This window comes from Podarcis pityusensis, assembly GCF_964106645.2.
Source record: "Podarcis pityusensis genome assembly, chromosome: 15".
Taxonomy (NCBI): domain Eukaryota; kingdom Metazoa; phylum Chordata; class Lepidosauria; order Squamata; family Lacertidae; genus Podarcis; species Podarcis pityusensis.
In genome coordinates, this window is record NC_138040.1 from 16231060 (window position 1) to 16248561 (window position 17502).

The 17502-nt window shown below is 48.5% G+C and overlaps 1 protein-coding gene across 3 annotated transcripts in view; it reads right to left on the reverse strand.

The window, feature by feature from the left end:
* Positions 1-17502, reverse strand: part of HIP1 (huntingtin interacting protein 1) — a 72230-nt gene that overhangs the window by 35925 nt on the left and 18803 nt on the right. Inside the window, exon 1 of one of the 3 annotated variants that reach the window (XM_080983786.1) lies at positions 7985-8233. The exons of the other annotated variants lie outside the window; for them this stretch is intronic. Coding sequence (XP_080839912.1) covers positions 7985-8002 — 18 coding nt within the window. The 5' untranslated portion in view covers positions 8003-8233. Of the gene's footprint in view, positions 1-7984; positions 8234-17502 lie in introns of those variants that run through there. 3 annotated transcript variants of the gene reach the window in all.

Below are 17502 nucleotides of genomic sequence, written 5' to 3' on the forward strand. Positions count from 1 at the left end.
GCAGTGTCACTCTGAAAAGGCTTCACCCAGGAGGGATTCCAGGCCCAGCTGCAGAATCATGAATGAGGCTTCTCTGGCTGAGTTTGGGGTGGGGGTGGGGGAAATGGTTAGGAAGGTGCAAGGCAACATTCTGGGGCCCTGTCTCCTCCCCCCTGCATCAGATCACCATCCCTTTCCTGGAAGGTTTATACACTGGAATCAAAACCCTCAGGGCTGAGGGTTTCCTGGACCCACAGAGGGAAATGGTCAAGGCTCAGCTGAAAGGGTGGCATTGTCTAGCACTTCCTGCTCCAGCAGCTCTGTATGCAGCAAGTTCTGTAAAGGCAACGTGCAGGAAAATGCCAGCTTCATTCCACACCCGCCCGCCCCATGCATAGCAACAGGAAGCTACAGCCAAGGCAGGAGAGGCACCAGATGGGCTCACTGCTACTCCCCAGCTGATATCACAACTGGCATGAGATCAAGAAAGAAGCCACAGCACTAATGAGCTCCTGGTCCAAAATTATCCATGGAAATCCCAGAAACCAAACTCTTCCTTATCATAGCAATTTGTGGATATTAAGCTGTTTTTGTCTGGCAAGGTCTAAACAAGGATAATGGCTTCTTCAAAGCAGTCCCTATCCCTCAAACTGGATTCACGCTTGGTGTTTTGGTGATTGATTTGCAGATGTGGTGCTTAAGATGTGCCACCAAACCCTGTCCTCAAGAGAACACAAATCCCAGTGTTAGAAACTCAGATATAAGCTAGGTGCACCCTGGATCTAGGTTTTGGTCACCACAACGGAAAGTCTATTTGCCAGGGGATTGGACGAGATGACACTTGGGGTACCTTCCAATTCCACAATTGTATGATCTCAACTACATTGCTTGACTGTAACTTGTTCTTACAAGAATTCATTTGTCCCAGTATGCAAGAAGAAAAACACACAGGGGTAACTAGACCCATGTCAGTAGCAAAATGCTCCTGGGGAATTCTGAATACCTGGACCACTCCCGTCTCCCCTGAATCCAGGGCTTCCCTCTTGTCTCTGAGTGCTTCACTGATGACCTAAAAGTTGGTGTCAGGTGACAAATTGAGCTAGGACCTGCCAGGAGAAGGGTGGAATGTCCACTGCTGGCCCTATGGGAACCTCAGCACTGCAGCAAACCCACCAGTGATTATTCTGGGCAAAGCTGAAAGCTGGGAGGAGGCCACTCTGGGCAGGCCAGCAGCATCTGCCGAGGGTGCTTTGGGGCTCTGAGATCAGGAGGGCGGGGGAAGACCTGCAGCTCAAATGTTAAGGCCACAGGTCACATGCACCATGCACAGCTCTGGCCTTTGAAGTGAGCCTCTGGCACAAAGCCCACTGAAAATGGAGGCAGACCTACCTTAGCTCTACTTTTTCTCAACAAAATCCAGGTCTTTCCTGCCTGCCCTGCAACTGCCCTTATAGGAAACTGGAACTACAAACTGCCCTGAATCCAAGAAGCAAGTGGCAGTTTCCAAGCCCTGCAAGAGGGAGGACTGCCCTGTGCCTTTCCATCACTCCCAGAGTTATGACATGGCACAGGAAGCTGGCCAAGCATCAGTTTACCAGTGTGCTCTGCCAAGGGCTTTTAGCAGTCAAGAGCCTTTGAAGATGCTCCCCCCCCTTACAGGCAGGCCTTCCTAGAGTTTTGGGAAGGGGTCACAGCTCAGTGGCAGAGTGTCTGCTCTGCCTTGCAAGCAGAAGGTCTCAGGTTCAATCCCTGGCATCTCCAGGTAGGAGTAAGAGGGACTCCTGCATGAAATCCTCGAGAGCTGCTACCAGTCAGTGTAGACAATACAGTGGTACCTTGGGTTACATACGCTTCAGGTTACATACGCTTCAGGTTACAAACTCCGCTAACCCAGAAATAGTGCTTCAGGTTAAGAACTTTGCTTCAGGATGAGAACAGAAATTGTGCTCCGGCGGCGCAGCAGCAGCAGCAGCAGCAGCAGGAGGAGGCCCCATTAGCTAAAGTGGTGCTTCAGGTTAAGAACAGTTTCAGGTTAAGTACGGACCTCCGGAACGAATTAAGTACTTAACCCGAGGTACCACTGTACTGAGATGGACCAATGGTCTGACTTGGTATAAGGCAGCTTCCTATGTTACTGTGGAAGACAGAATAAGCAAACTGATTTGAAACATGTCATCATCATCATCATCATCATCATCACCATTTTTCTTATTTATTGAATTTGTTCATCGTTTTATCTTGCCCAGGGCAACCCAAAGTGATTTATGACCAACCTGGTTGTAGAGGAAAGTTTTTGCCTGGTGCCTAAAGATATAACAATGGCACCAGGTGAAACTCCCTGGGGAGAGAATTCCACAGATGGAGAGCACTGCAGAAAAGGCCTGTTCTTGTGTTGCCACTCTCTGGACCTCTTGTGGAGGAGTCCAGGTCAGTTAATATGGGGAGAGCTGGCCCTTGAGGTCTCTTGAACCATCTGAGGCTTTATAGGGCAAAACCAGCACCTTGAATTTGGCCTGGAAACTAATTGGCAGCCAACACAGTTGGGCTGGGATTGGCGTTATATGCTCAAACCATCTTGCCCCAGTGAGCAACCTGGTCAATGAATTCTGCACCAGCTGAAGTTTCCGAACGCCTTCAGAGGCAGCCCCAAGTATAACGCATTGCAATAATCTAATGTAGAGGATACCAGAGCACAGACTACAGTAGTTAGGCTATCCCTGTCCAGATAGGGGTGCAGCTGGGCCGCTAGCCAAAGCTGATGGACGACACTCCAAGCCACCAAGGCCACCTGAGCCTCAAGTGACAGCAAAGGATCCTGAATACCACCAAGATACATACCTGCTCCTTCAGAGGGAGTGGAACCCCATCAAGAGCAGGCAACCTCCAATCCACCCAGTCTAGGGAACCACCCACTAACAGTGCCTCAGTCTTATCTGAATTGAGCTTCAGTTTATTGGCTCTCATCCAGCCCATTACTGGGTCCAGCACATCCACTGCACATCTATCCCAGAATAAGATTTCCAGGGGAGATCCTCTTTTTCAAGAGATCTATAGAAAAACCCTAATGCTGCATTCAAATGAATGCATACCATTTAAATGGTGACAAAGCAGGACTTGAGGAATATGTAGAATAGCCACGGAAGGAAGCTTTACAAATAATGTGCTCTCTGTTTACACAGCGCCCACCCCCCAACGCAGTCACACGCAAGGTCTGAGCACTGGCACCTTCTTCACACTCCAGGGCCAATGGGGTCGCTGGGGTCCCCAGTAACAGCTGCTTGAAATATCTGGGAATTTTGTTATTTCTTTAGAGTGAGCCTAAACCACTTCACACTCCAACAACTACAGAGTCCACAGTCACGTGAGGTTTCACCTCCTTCCATTTGCCTCTTAAAATATATATACAGTACATTTAGTTCGGTAAGCATTCAGATGTCTGATTTACCCAGTGAAACAGCTCAACACCTCAGCTACTTTCTACCCCAACTTCTCAAAACAGGATATGAAAACAATTTAGCATTTTGCCTGTATCATGAATTCCATTGTTTGTGGTTATACAACTCCAAGGACATGTAGTGACCCCCCTCCCGTTTTTACCATTCTCCACCCCCACCAATAAATTCTTGTGTTTCTCTTCCCCTCCCCAGATAAGACTTCACCCCAGTGGTTCATGGGTCCACAGGATTAAATTTCATCCTAAATTCTGAGCTCTATTGGCTTCACCTACACACTGGAATTTACACTCATAGTGCAACCTTGAAACACAGATTTCAGACATGTATGTTCTCTTTCTTTCGAACCCTATTAAGCTGTTGGGGTACATTGGATCTGCCTCCACTACAATCAGAAAGTGAGGCTTTGGTGGTGATGTTACTACTAGGTGTCACCCGTTTTGCGCTGACTCATGACAGGGCCTTTTCAGTAGTCGCTCCCTAGTAGTGGAATGGACTTCCTAATGAGGTGCACTTGTTTCCATCTTTATTACGTTGCAGGAGGTATTTGAAAACATTCCTATTTATCCAGATGTTTGGTGGCTGAAGAATACTGTTCTAGGCAACCATAAGATCAACGGATTGAAAAATGTTTATAACTTTTAGATTTTTTTTAATGTAACTTATTTCAGTTGTATTTAACTGTAATTTTTTAAAAAAATGTTTTACTGCTTTAAAAATTTTGCTTTGTTTTTGTTTTAAATGATACACTCATTTGGTGCCTGGGACATCTTGGGGAAGGGTGGGATATAAATTTGATAAATAAATATTTGCTCAGAGCCTGGTATTTCACCTCTGCATCTTCTGTTTTCTTCTCCAGAGCTTCCCAAAAGCCAAGTGAAGGATTTAAGTTAACATAGTGGGATCTAATAGCGTCTGTGACATACTATTTTATTCGGAATACAATGCCAATTTTTAAAAAAACCTGTCAGAGTTGTATTCAACTAAGTCCCATTCAGAGTAGGCCTGCTGAAAATAATAAACCTGTTAGTCATGTTCATCAACTTCAGTGGGTCTACTCTGAGGAAGACTAGCATGGATAACCTCCTACCCTTTAACCTAGAATCATTTTGAAATCAACCATTAACTTTATTTTTGCAGTTAGAACTTCAAGGGGCTTGTTGGTTTATGCTGTCATGTGTAAAACATGTTGCAGAAGAGTCTAGGAAATGTTCTGGAGGGAGAGTGATCAAGGAGCTCAAGCAGCCACTGGGGTAGGGTGGCTTACAGGAGCCACCACAAGCTTCCTTTCCAAAGAACTGCTTGCATTACTTCCCCATTCCAGACAGCCTCACAGCGGCTTGGAAAGAGAAGGGAAACCAAGGCTTGTCAGCTCCAGGGCAGGAGGGCTGTGTTGCCCCAGGAAACAGGGTGAGGAGCCCCAGAATTTCCATAGTGGCAAGAGAGACTCCCCTATGAAGAAAGATTTGCACAATTTGGGACTTTTTCATTTAGAGAAAAAGCAAGTAAGAGCAGACATGATACACATCTGTAAAATTAGGCTCTTATGCTCAGGTTCTCCTTCCTGGTTTCCTGCTCAAGTGAGCTTTTGTGGCTGAGTGTGGATTTGAACCCAGGTCCCCCAGGTCCAACTCTGAAATTCTAACCACTACACCACAATGATTCTCTTATGCTAAGGGGCCCTCCCCAAAGCAGAGACAGAATCTGCCAGATCAAAAAGAGTCCTGTGAGGAAAATGTAACAAGGCCCAGTGCAAAGAGGGATGACAGTGGCAGCAACAGCCTGCTAAGCACTAGAGTGGCATGGCTCTTTCCACAAGAGGAAGCACAGAGAAGTAGCGAAGGTGTTTATAAAAGGCTGGCATATGTACCCTTTCAAGAAGCAAATGCACACACAGGATTCCAATTTTCAATCAGGCATATCAGCTTCGTTATCTCCCACAATTAGGTTTTGTGCTACAAATTTTGCACCAAGTTGGGGGGGGGGGGAACCTCTGCTGGCGCCACCCCACAGCTGCATCAAGAGTCTATCCTGAAGAACTAGGCTGTGCTTCTCCTAATTCAAAATGGCATCCAACAGTATCCAAATGTAAGCCCAAACCCGCTGCTCCATCTCAGGAACCGTCACACCAAACTAACTGGGAGACAATATTCTCAGAAGCATTCAGATCAGTGCTAGTAAACCTAAAGCACTTCTACGGGCTCATTTGGATAACCCAAAGACCACCCCCACCCCTCTGTACAAAACAACAGCACTACCTCTCCCATTCCCATTTGGAGTGGGAATGCCACACCTTTCTAGTCCCCCAGACAGAATTCAAGCAAGCTCTAAGCACACAGTGACTTTGAGACAGGGACACTCCCCCTTACCATGAAGGCAATTCAGTCACTGAAATGAAGAGCAATAGGGTTATTTGATGGCAGAAAAGAAGCAGAAAGGAGATTGACTGTCCCCTTCCAGGTTCCTCAAGAGGCAGATTTCACTTGCCCCAAACAAGGAAGAGGTAGGTCATTTACAAGAGGATGTGTGTGTGTAACTGAAACATCCCTTAATAATCTGAATACACTTACCCTTCCACCATCAGTTAACATTTGGAGTGATCGATTTCTCTTATTTGAGGGGGTAACCCATCATTTTAAACTGGCAGCTCACCCTCAGCTTCTTTCAGAGGCTGCTGCAGCATATCTCAAGGGTGGCTTTCCTGCCAATAGGTCAGCATCAACCTCATTCTACCCTTCAAAGCTTGCTGCTCCTAGCTTGAGCCATGAAAGTCTTTAGCCCTGCACTCCAGGTGCATCTGCCCTCTCTGACAGCTCAGAAGATGCTGCTCCCAGCAGCCCTTCAGACTGTGATGAGTTGCCCCTCTCTCAGAGTGGAAGTCCTGGACTGGAGCTAGGAAGCCCTGAATACGTGTGTGTGTGTGTGTGTGTGCTTTCTCCCTCATGTCACTCTCAAGTCAACAGCTCACACACACCCTCTTGCCTCTAGGAATGTAGGAAGAAGCTTTATACCAAGAGATATAGTGGTCTAGTTCAGGACTGTCTGCACTGACTGAGAGCAGTTCTCCAGGGTCTCTCCCAGCCCTACCTGGAGATGCCATCAGGGGCGGCACCTTCAGCATGCAACACAGTTGTTCTGCCACTGAACTACAGCAGCCCCCATGCCCTTCAGTGTGTCAAATTCAGACAGGAAGGAATGAAAAATGCAATGCCTCCTCTTGAATGTATTACTCCCTTCCCCCCTTGCGCAACCGTCTTATACCTTGCAATCTTTTTGTTTAAGCAGCTGGGGTTAAGCACACTGGTGGAATCATGACTATTACTTTGAGCTGCATTCCTTATATCAGATCATTTAAGTGTTGGGCTCGTTCTTAGCTCTTGCCTCCTCTTCAACCACCTGCCATTTTCCTGACGGAGCCTACCTGTGGTTGCTGGTCCAGCAAGTACCCCTTAGTTTGGCTCCCCTCAAGGCATTATCACCATGCTCCAGAAACCCGCTACTCTTAAAGCACGAATTAGGGATGGAGGGGGAATTGTCTAGGTAGCATGATGTCACTGGCAGCCAATCAGTAGCTCGCAGCCCCCCCCCCACGAGGTGGGCTAACTCCCCCCACCAAAGCCTGCCCCTTTTTGCTGCTTGAAAACAGCTCCTTTTCCCGGCTCTGTAGGGTTCAACTGCTGTGACTGCAGGAGGCAAACACCAACACGCCTCCCCCTCCCCGCCCCAAGGCAACGGAGTCTCCGGCGGGAGTCCTTCAAAGCCTTTCCTGCGGCTTCCGAAAGGCAGCCCTGGGGAACTCTCTGTTGCACAGAACCAACTTGACCCTTTTCGAGGTCGCGCCCTGCTCCCTTCGGCCCAGATCCACCCGGAAAAGGAGGAAGGGAGGGATGGTGGTCCTGGACGCGCCCACAATGCCGGCTGCGAGTGTTTCGCTCAGTCGGAGACAGGTGGCGGCGGCTCTCTCCCTACCGCAACAAAGCAGAGCCTGGCTCTGCGCGCTTCCCCGCTAGGTATGTCCTAACCCAGGCTGGGTAGACGCCGCAAGGAGACTCCCGAGATGGGGAAAGCGGGTGGAGGCTCCCGAGCCCTGCAAGGCTCGATAGATGGAGGCAACCGGGGACAACGGAGGCAGCAACAAGCGCCTCCCTCCAACTCTCCTCTCGAGGAAATGGGAGGAGGGAGAGAAGGCGAGCCCCACCTCGAGCAAGCCGGTGTCCAAGGCTTGGGGTGGGGGAGGACCACCCCGTCCTCCGGCGCTGGACCTCCTCCAGTGCCAAGTCTCTGGAGCCGAGCGCCCCGAGGGTTCTCCTGCAAGCGGCGGCTGGGCACACAATGCGCTGGATTACCGCCCGGCCAGCCGCTCCTCTCCCTTCTTGAAACCCCACCCGGGGCTGGTGACAAGCCCGGCAACCCCGGAGAGAGAGAGTATCCGCGCCCCCATCCCGCCTGCCTCCTGCCGGGGAGCATCCCGGGCGCCGCCCCTCTCACAAAGCCGGGCGCCATCTGCCCTCCGCGGCTCCCGTCCGCCTGGGTTCGTGGTGCCCTGCCCTTACCATCTTGCCCACCTCCATGGTCGGAGGCTGCTGCTACTGCTGCTGGGGCCGCCGCCGGTGGCGGCGACGGGGCGGGTCTCTCCCGCCCTCCTCTCCTCCCTGCTCCAGCTACGGTGAGATGCCCATGCCCAGGGCGGCGCTCCTTCCAAGAGAGAGGACCAGACCAGGGGGCGGCGGCGATGGCGGCGACCCCACGGCCGCCCCTCCCCGGCGGTGGGATTGCGCCGCCCGCCGCGCCCAGGCGCAGCGCCGGAGTGAGCGAGCAAGCGAGCGAGCGCGGATGCGTCTGCGTGTGTGCTCGGAATGACAAAAGGCCGCCGCCGCCGGCGCTCGCTCGCGCCCGCCCAGCTCTCCCCTCCCCTCCCCGGAAGGGCAGCAGGAGGGAAGCAGGCAGGCAGGGCTTCTCCCCCCCCCCCCCCGGCTCAGGCGGCACAAAGGAAGACACCGTGCAAAAGCAGCGGCCGCCCGCCGGGCCAGGCCCGGCACAGACCCAGCCAAGGCGGCGGGAAGGAGGAGTTTGCGCGGCAGCGCCCACGCGGGTAGAGACCCTCCTGTTGCCTGGAGGGGTCACCAGAGCGCCGGCCAGGCAGCTTCACCGCCCCCCGGAGGATCGCCACTTTGCATAGAGATGGCGAGGAGAGGAGCGAAACTCCCAAGCAGCAGTCCCCCCCCCCCGGACTGCCTGGAAAGGATAGCCTGAGGTTAGGAGGATTGGGATGATGGGAGGACCAGCCCCCACCCCACATTCGCACCCCACATCCGCACCAGTCCTCTATCCACCACCGTCTCTCATCCCCCAACTCCATCACCTCCACTCTCTGAATGTCATCGTTGGCTTAGAGAATCTTTAGGCTGCCCATCAATTGCTTACTCAGTTCTTATAGGCAGCCTTGTTTAGGGAAGTTTTTAATGTTTGAAGTTTTATTCTGTTTTTAGTGTTCTGCTGGGAGCCGCCCAGAGTGGCTGGGGACCAGCCAGATGGGTGGGATATAAATAATAATAATAATAATAATAATAATAATAATTATTATTATTATTTCATCTGGGGAAATAGAATCATACAATTGTAGAGTTGGAAGGGACCCTGAGGGTCATCTAGTCCAACCCCTTGCAATGCAGGAATCTCAGCTAAAGTATCCATGGCAGATGGCCATCCAACCTCTGATTAAAAACATCCAGTGAAGGAGAGGCCATCACCTCTCATGGGAGGCTGTTCCACTGTCCATGTGACAGCCCTTGAGATATGGCTATCATATCTCCTCTCAGTCTCTTCTTCTTCAGGCTAAACATACCCAGCTCCTTCAGCCATTCCTCCTAAAGCTTGGTTTCCAGACCCTTGATCATCTTGGTTGCTCTCCACTGTACATGCTCCAGATTGTCAACATCCTTCTTAAACTGTGGCATCCAGAATTGGACATGGTATTCCAGGTGCGGGCTGCCAGGCCCCTGGGTCCATATAGCTCACTACTGGCTGGCAACAGCTCTAACCAAGGTTTTCAGCAGGGACCTTTGCTGAGGATTGAGCCTGGGCCCCTCTGTGGACAAAGCAGGCACCCTTCTCTCATTAACCCCTCTCAGATTAATGTTCCCCTAGCAGCACCTCCTATTGCTCCTCACAAGTGTTGGATGGAAAAGAAGACAAAGGTGTTCATCCTTTGCGGTGCTAGCAGCTCAACTGAAACCATATCTGCACTGAAGCCACCACAAAGAACAAAAGATGGCCCAGCACAACACTCCCTATAACAATAAGACCACATTGTCACAGTAGCCTCTGAAAGAATGATGTAGAAAGATGGGATAGAAAATTTTTGATAAAGAAAGCAGGGCTGGTTTTGTTTCCGTGAACTCTGGCACTCTTCACATGCTCCTTTCCCTCACAACCTGCATTCAAAAGCAAAAGCTTCCATAAACTTGACCTTTGGCCTTTTCCTCCCTGCCTCTCCTTTAAAATTTTGTGGAAGGGGACAACAAGAGCCTTCTGGCCCCTTCCTCTGAAAAGCCTGGACCATATCACCACTGAATAGAAACAAAGGAACTCGTGGGGCTTGTCCCACAACAGCCCACCAGTATTAGCCTTTATCATATTACATCTTTATGTGGATTTAATTGTAAGCCAACTTGGAAACTGGTCTTAAAACACACACCAAGTTGCAGGATGAGATCTGAAGTGCAGACAAGCTGAGGTGGGGTCAAAAGAAGAATTGAGGGCAAAAGTCACCTGTGTGGAAGAAGCAAGCCTTGGCACAGTGACTGTATGAAAATAGGAAGAGTCCTGCTGGACCAGGCCAGTGGCCCTTGTGGCCCAGCATCCTCTTCTCACACTGGCCAACCAGATGCCCAGTTGGGGAAACCCACAAGCAGGACCTGAGCACAACAAGAACCCTCCTATGGTTTCCAGCAATGGGTGTTCAAAAGCATTATTGCTTCCACAATGGCAGAACATAGCTACTGTAGCTAGTTAGCCATCAATAGCCATTTCCTCCATGAATTTGTCTAATCCTCATTCACAGCCATCTAGGTTGGTGGCTCTACACAGTCTGCACTGTAAGGAGACTCCCAGGGACTTGGTACTACAAGGTCTGCTCTTTCTATCCCACAGAAGCCTACATGAGCACTGTAATGACAAGCTCAATACTGCAGTCACTTGCCCACCACACTCTCCCAGCCATTAGCACACACACTGCCCATCTGATTGCAAAATGCAGTCCTGCAAAACTGCACATTGCTGATTTCCGGTTCTCTTTGTGTTTCCCACCCCAAGTGCTAAGTCATTTCCCCTCTGAGAGACCTGGAAGTGACAGGAAAGGACACAAAGCCTAAGAAGGATATTAGCTCCTTTTTGCATAGCAGGATAGCAGAATCAGTGCAGTCCATACACTTAAATACTTGGACTTTAATTGATATTTTCGCCTAACTCGTTTTTGAGTGGCGTGTGATTGTTAAAAACATGATAATTTGCCACACAGTGTCAGTCAAAGAATTGGTTGACTCCAGCCCTCTGCATCCAACTGTGGCCCACCAGGAGCTACAGGAAAGCTCACAGAGGCAGGGCAAGATGGGCAAGAACCCCTTTGGTTTCCAATACCCCATAATTGAAGCTATCCCGATTCTAAATAAAGAGGCTTTGCTCTGAGCTATTATGGCCAACAATATAGTCATAATGTCGATTAATGTTTCTTACTGTTCTTTGAAAGCTATCACAATGTACTGTGGTAATGAAATCTACAGGAGTTTTTTCCCCCACCCAACAGGCTGCAAACCTTTGGAATTTCATACATGCAGTCAAGAACAAAGCCACTTAAAGATGACAGATTGAAGTTTTAAAAAGGAATTTAAGATCATGATTTGCCTTTTAGGTTCTTGGAGGCAACACAGCACACACTTCAGTCAGTTATAAAAACTGATGGGACACTGCCTTCTAAGAACAGAGGCGGAACCAGGAAGCCAAGCAAGGTGACAGCCATCAATACCTGGCTATATCCAATTAATGAAAGCCAATAAGGGGGATGGTTGGGGTTAGCACCCCTGCAGAGACCCAGCTTAGCTACCAAAGGCCTGAGTTTAAAAAAGTGACCTAGCCTCTGTCTCAAACCTGAGGGTGGCACCAGGCATATTTCCCTGGGAAGAGCATTCCACAGATGGGGCACTATTTAAAAGGCCCATTCTCATGTTTTACATTTCTTTTTGGGGGGATGGTTTCTGAGCATTGCTAGTTTTTCCTTCTGTCAAATAGGAACTGTGTAACTTCTTACATTTCCAAATGTGTACCTGGGCCCCCTAATCTACTTGCAGTTCACATTCAGAAACATGCATCATAGGTTAGGCGAGAAAAGTGGAAGTTTGCCTCAGGAGGGATGTAAACTACAATTCCTCAAGCTGAGAGCAGAGCAAAAGGCAGCTCCAGCAGCTTTAGAATCAACCAGCTGAATTGTGTGGGGTGTTTTTTCCCCATATAAAAAGAGGTGTCAGACAGCTTCTGCTTCATTATTGCAACTGAAGTACTGGGGGATGCTTAGCAACACCCGCTGCCTCAAGCATCTTAAGAAAAAGCAGTGCTGCTACTGCTTATTGTGGCTTCCAGCTAACAGGAACAAATTGTCCAAGTAGCACAGAACAAGAGCAAAAGCTCCCACGCCAAGCTGGGCTAAATGAGGGTTTGGGTGGAAATGCAGTTTCCTTTGCTGTGAAATCCCAAGTGGGCCAACAGCCAGCTTCTCCCTAAGCAGGCGGTGCAAAAAATAAATAAATCCCGTTTCAGTGCAGCCTTGGGCAAGACGTTATGTAGGAGGCTTGTTTTAGAAGACAGAGGCCCCTCCCCAATTTTGCTCAAGCAGCCTATGGAGCTGCACAACCTGGCTCCCATACCCAACAGTGATGGAAAACATCCTCATTAACAGCCACAGTGGTGAAGCACCCCTGCACCTTGCCACTAGGCTTGGGAGGTGGGGGAAACATTTCTCATTCCCAGGGGCCAGCCTTGTAGATGGGCTGTGTAACGTTTCTAGATTTCAAGGCATTTGCCTCAGGAGAATTGTTTGAAGACACAGGATACCATTTGACTGCTGGCTAGGCAGGGTTGCTTCTAGCAGCTGCCTGGAGATCACATGCCAGCTTCTATGAGGAAAAACAGGTGGCTCACCTGTCATTGAGGTGCATGAATTGTGGTTGTCTTTGCACCCATACATATAGCTCCTGCGTCTACTGCATGGGTATTGTTTTGGAACCTTCTGGAGCTGGGCCCGCATTTTGGTGGGCCACTCTCCCTCACCCTCCATGTTTATTCTCAAGAGGGCATGGCTGCTGCCTCTGAAACCACATGAAGCAGCTATGTAAAAAGTACCCTTGTCAACAAGCCCACAAAAGTTACTAGCCTGCAAAAATGCCTACTAGCCTGCTGGAGCACTGGCAGAGGAGGGATAGGGGACTCCGTTCCTCTCCTAGCATCCTACTGCACAGTGGTGCCTCGCAAGACGAAATTAATTCGTTCCGCGAGCTTTTTCGTCTTGCGGTTTTTTTCGTCTTGTGAAGCACGGTGTCGGAAAAGTTTTGGAAAAGCTTCAAAAATCACCAAAGTCTTCAAAAACCTCAAAAAAGGCTACCACACCGCATGCTATGAGTTGCTCCTCGAAGTCAAGTTGCAACTGTATTAACGGTTTTAAGAAAAAGGAAACAAACTTGCAAGACGTTTCCGTCTTGCGAAGCAAGCCCATAGGGAAAATCGTCTTGCGAAGCAACTCAAAAAACCAAAAACCCTTTCGTTTTGCAAGTTTTCCGTCTTGCGAGGCATTCGTCTTGCGAGGTACCACTGCATTCTTATTCTGGGTGCAAAGGAAGGGCCTTCACTTTTTCTGGCAAAGCCACTTAGGTTTCTGTACTGGGGACAGAAGGAGGACTGAATGCTCTGCTGCCTTCCGCCAGCTCACTCACTTGCCTACATGGAATTACTTGTCACCTATGATTACCCGGTAGGCGTGTAAATACGAAGCTTTGACCAAGAGCAGGCTAAGGTAGCAAGCACAGCAGGGATGGAGGGTGGATTGTGAGATTACAGAGATGACCATGCAAATAATTACAGTTACATGAAAGAAACCAGTTCTTTTCCTTTGAGGTCACACACATGGAGCTCAGCACTGCCCTTTCAAAGGAAAAATCCACCCTTAGATGAGCATCAAAGCTGTAGTGGTGGATAAAGGCTACTCTTTAGCATTCCCATTGGAGATATAAGCAACCATTAAAGTGTTATCCAACACCTGCTGATAGATTTGGGCTGGAGTGGCTACTACAGGCAATGGAGTATCCAGCAGTCTTTGAATGGAGTGGGGGGTGGATGGGTTGGAACAGGGGCTGATTAGTTTACTAGTCTGTTGATAGTATGCTGCATTAACACCTTGTACTATTACCTGGGACAGCATCCATGTCTGGTGGACTCAGTCTCACTAAGAAGGAACAAACAAATAATATTGAGCAGTACACTTATTTGTGAAGACACAGGCACTTTCCCAAAATACTAGGGAAAGCCTCTTCTGTGTCAAACTGCTTTTTTCTCCCGATGCCTCTGTTTTTAGGTGGCAACAAAGGAGGGCTCTACCATATTTCAAAAGGGAAAATGTTCTGGCTGGACACCCTCTGGCAGCTCTGAGGCAACAGATGCAGAACCACATGCAGAGATCTGAGGACCAAGAGGGGGAGGACCAAACACCAAGATCCAGGTTTTTCTGAGCTAGGGAAATGGAAAAAGTCATGAAAAAGATGAACGTAGGGAGAGGAAGTAGTCAATCAGAGCAGTGGTGAAAGGGTCACAAGAGGAACAGAGAGAAGAGGTCCCTGCAGGCTCACACTTTCATGCTTGAACAGAGAAGGGGCAACTACTTTAAGCCCCATGACCACACTAACTTTCTGCGGCTGCCTCACAGCTTTCTCCTGCCATCATACAGCCTTGGGAGTGTAGGTGGGTGAGCAAGGTTTGGATCAACTGTGGAGGCAAGGAAGTGCCCTCTGCCCTCAAGCAATTCTATCCTGGCTCAGATGACAAAGAGAAGCAGCAGCTGCATAACAACAACTCAGTGAAGAGCTGCCAGTCCTTCCTTTCCCCTCACAGCCCTTCCCCAAGCAGCTGCTCCTCCTTCAGCACATCTGTTCTCTCCAGCAATTGAAGTTCACTGCATCATTCTCAGGACAGATGGGATACCAACTCTTTGGTGAAGAAAAAGGACAGCACCCTACACATCACGGTCAAGGCTTCCTAGGAGGAACTCATGCCAAGCACACAAATAACTAGTGGGTGAGTTGGAGAAAGCAGAGAAGCCTCCACTCATCGGCTTTGCTCATTTAGCACTTGGGGCTGCATCCCATGCTAGTCCTACTCAGAATAGACTCATAAAAAATAATGGACATTACTAAGTTGGGTTCATTCATTTCAATGAGCCTGCTCATCTAATCCTTGGCTTCTGCATCTCAGCTCACAATATGCAGTCTCTCAATTCATTCTGATACTTAAAGGTCACCTTTTTGGGGGGGATTAACCTTCCCAAGGCAGCTCACAACACATTAAAAACATAAAAATTAATTCATAGCCTAATTGTAAACCATAAAACCACAATATATCAGACATCTAGAGATGTTTTTAAAAGCAGTAGTAAAGCAGTATCAGTATAAAAAATAGGAAAACAAGCAGAAAACCATTAAATAGTTTTTGAAAAGCAGCTGTTAAATGCAAAACTGCCAAGGAATCAAGTAAAACCAGCTTAGGACAAAATGGTATTCTGGGCCCATTTAAAAGTCATCAGTGTCAGGTCACATGCACCTACTGAGGGAAAGGGTGACAAAAGCAAGGATCCACCATCTAACACCCATCGATCCAACAGTTCCTGATGGCAAGCCCACCAGCAGGACCTTCGAGGCTGATCTTAAGGCAGGTTTGATACAGATGTAGGTGACCCTGAAAATAACCTGATTGAGCAGCATTGAGGAGATTAAAATATCTAGAACATTAAACTGAGCTTTGAAGCAAATGGTCAACCTGCACTGCCAATACACAGTTCATGTTATATGCTCCAATTGTCTGGCCCCCACAAGCAACTAGTCTGCTGCATTCTGTACCACTTGATGTTGATGATGTTATTTATTACTATTACTAATATTTATATCCTGCCCTTCATTCCAAAAGAGCTCAGCATGGCAAACCCACAAGTGATAAAACAATTTATATGAAAACAATTCCAATAGAGATGCAGACAAGCTGGTAGTCCCATTCTAAGCACATTGCAGTAGTCTGGATGTGACCAGAGCATGTATAGCTCTTTCCCCCACATCCCATTTTCACAATAACCACTTTTAGACACTGATGGTGCTGTCCACATAAACAATAAGTTGAAGGATGATGCTGTCTGCAATTAAGGGACTGGTAATGTTTATCCTGGAGAAGACGGGGGCGGGGGCAGAATATGATAGCACTCTTCAAATACCGGTACTTTAAGAGTGTTCACATGGAAGTAGAGGCTAGGCAGCTTCCTGCATCATGCAGCGGGTTGGACTACAAAGCCTACAAGCCTTCCCCCCCCCCAAAAAAAACCCTCTATGGCAATAATGGGGCCTAGCAGAGAGTTTCACTTGCTTTACAGATGTGCACAACAGTGGAATCTTGGGTTTGGAGGCAGATTGCGATATGTACTGCTGAAAATACCTGAAAGGGGTAAATCACTGGGGCCTAGAATTAATTTGTTCAACCCAGGATGAAGAGCACTGGGCGCCCTTCTCTCTGTGCCAGGGAGTGTGGGCAATGAGCCCAGCCTTAGGTTAGGAGAGCATTACAGGAATCTGCCTCACTTGCTCTGTGAAATATACATATTGCCTCTTTTTTTTCCCCAAGGAAGGAGAAATGGAGGCAGAGGTCTCATGCTGTAATTATTGATCTGACTATTTTTAGTCTCCGTTTGCCCAGCCTGTTCTTGTCAAGCAGCCACGAGGCAAGCTTTGCACAGGATCATTGCAAAGACGGCAATGCCTAATCCAGATGCTCGCTTGGACAATTTCTTTGGAAAATATTAAGTGAAGAGGCAACAGAAAGCAAAGAAATCGTAGGCAGATGCTGGTACTCCTCTTCCTCCACACCATTTCACTGCTTCAGATTTATAAGCAGAGCACCAGTTTCCCCCTCTGGATTGGTTGATACAGAGAGTCAAGCAAGAGACATGGGGAGGTGGGGGTGGGGTCATGGTGTGAGCCAGTGATTTGTGTTAAGTAGGGCAGCCAGGAAGATTTATTCTGAAACCTTCCATTCCACTAGCAGGAGATGGCTGGTCTAGTTAGTGCTCCTTGCAACACACTTTCTTTGGCGCCAGGCACTGGTCCAATGCTTTCTGCAACAAAACGAGATTCTAGAACTCAAGCTAGCCTCAAAAATGGCTTCAGAGTACAAATGTGGTTACTTAGCTATGAGGAAAGAAGGCCTGAGATGTTTGGATATGTTTTTCCAGCCAACCTGCAAGCACATTCCTAGTTGATACACAATATGGGAGATGTGGGCTAGAGGCATCTGAAACAGATTTGAGGCCCGCTATCAGAAAAGGGAAGTGGGTGGGTGGAAGTATGTGCCCTTCCAGCTACCGCAGGGTGGTTAGAGGACTTGCGTGAATGCACAAGAGGCTGCTGTATTGGTGGAAGGGAGGCTGTTTAGGGACCTTGCCAGGGTTTGGCCTGGAACATGTGTGGACTCAGAGCCTGGTCCAAAGCTAGCTAATCAGGGCTGTGAATCCGGTGCTTCCCAGCCAACACCCAACATGCTAACTACTACTTTGCCAGTTTACTATTTGATCACTGTCAGTTGATCCAAGCACATTGTGTATTATGCTGTGTAATGCTGTTGGTGTGTAATATAAAATAAATAACAGATCAACATAGCTGACTGCATTTTTTACTGTCTTTGGGGGTGTGCCTATGGGAGCTGACATGATGAGCCTTTACATTTCACAATGCATCATTACAGGATGGCATATTAATTTGGCATCCCTCCCCATCTG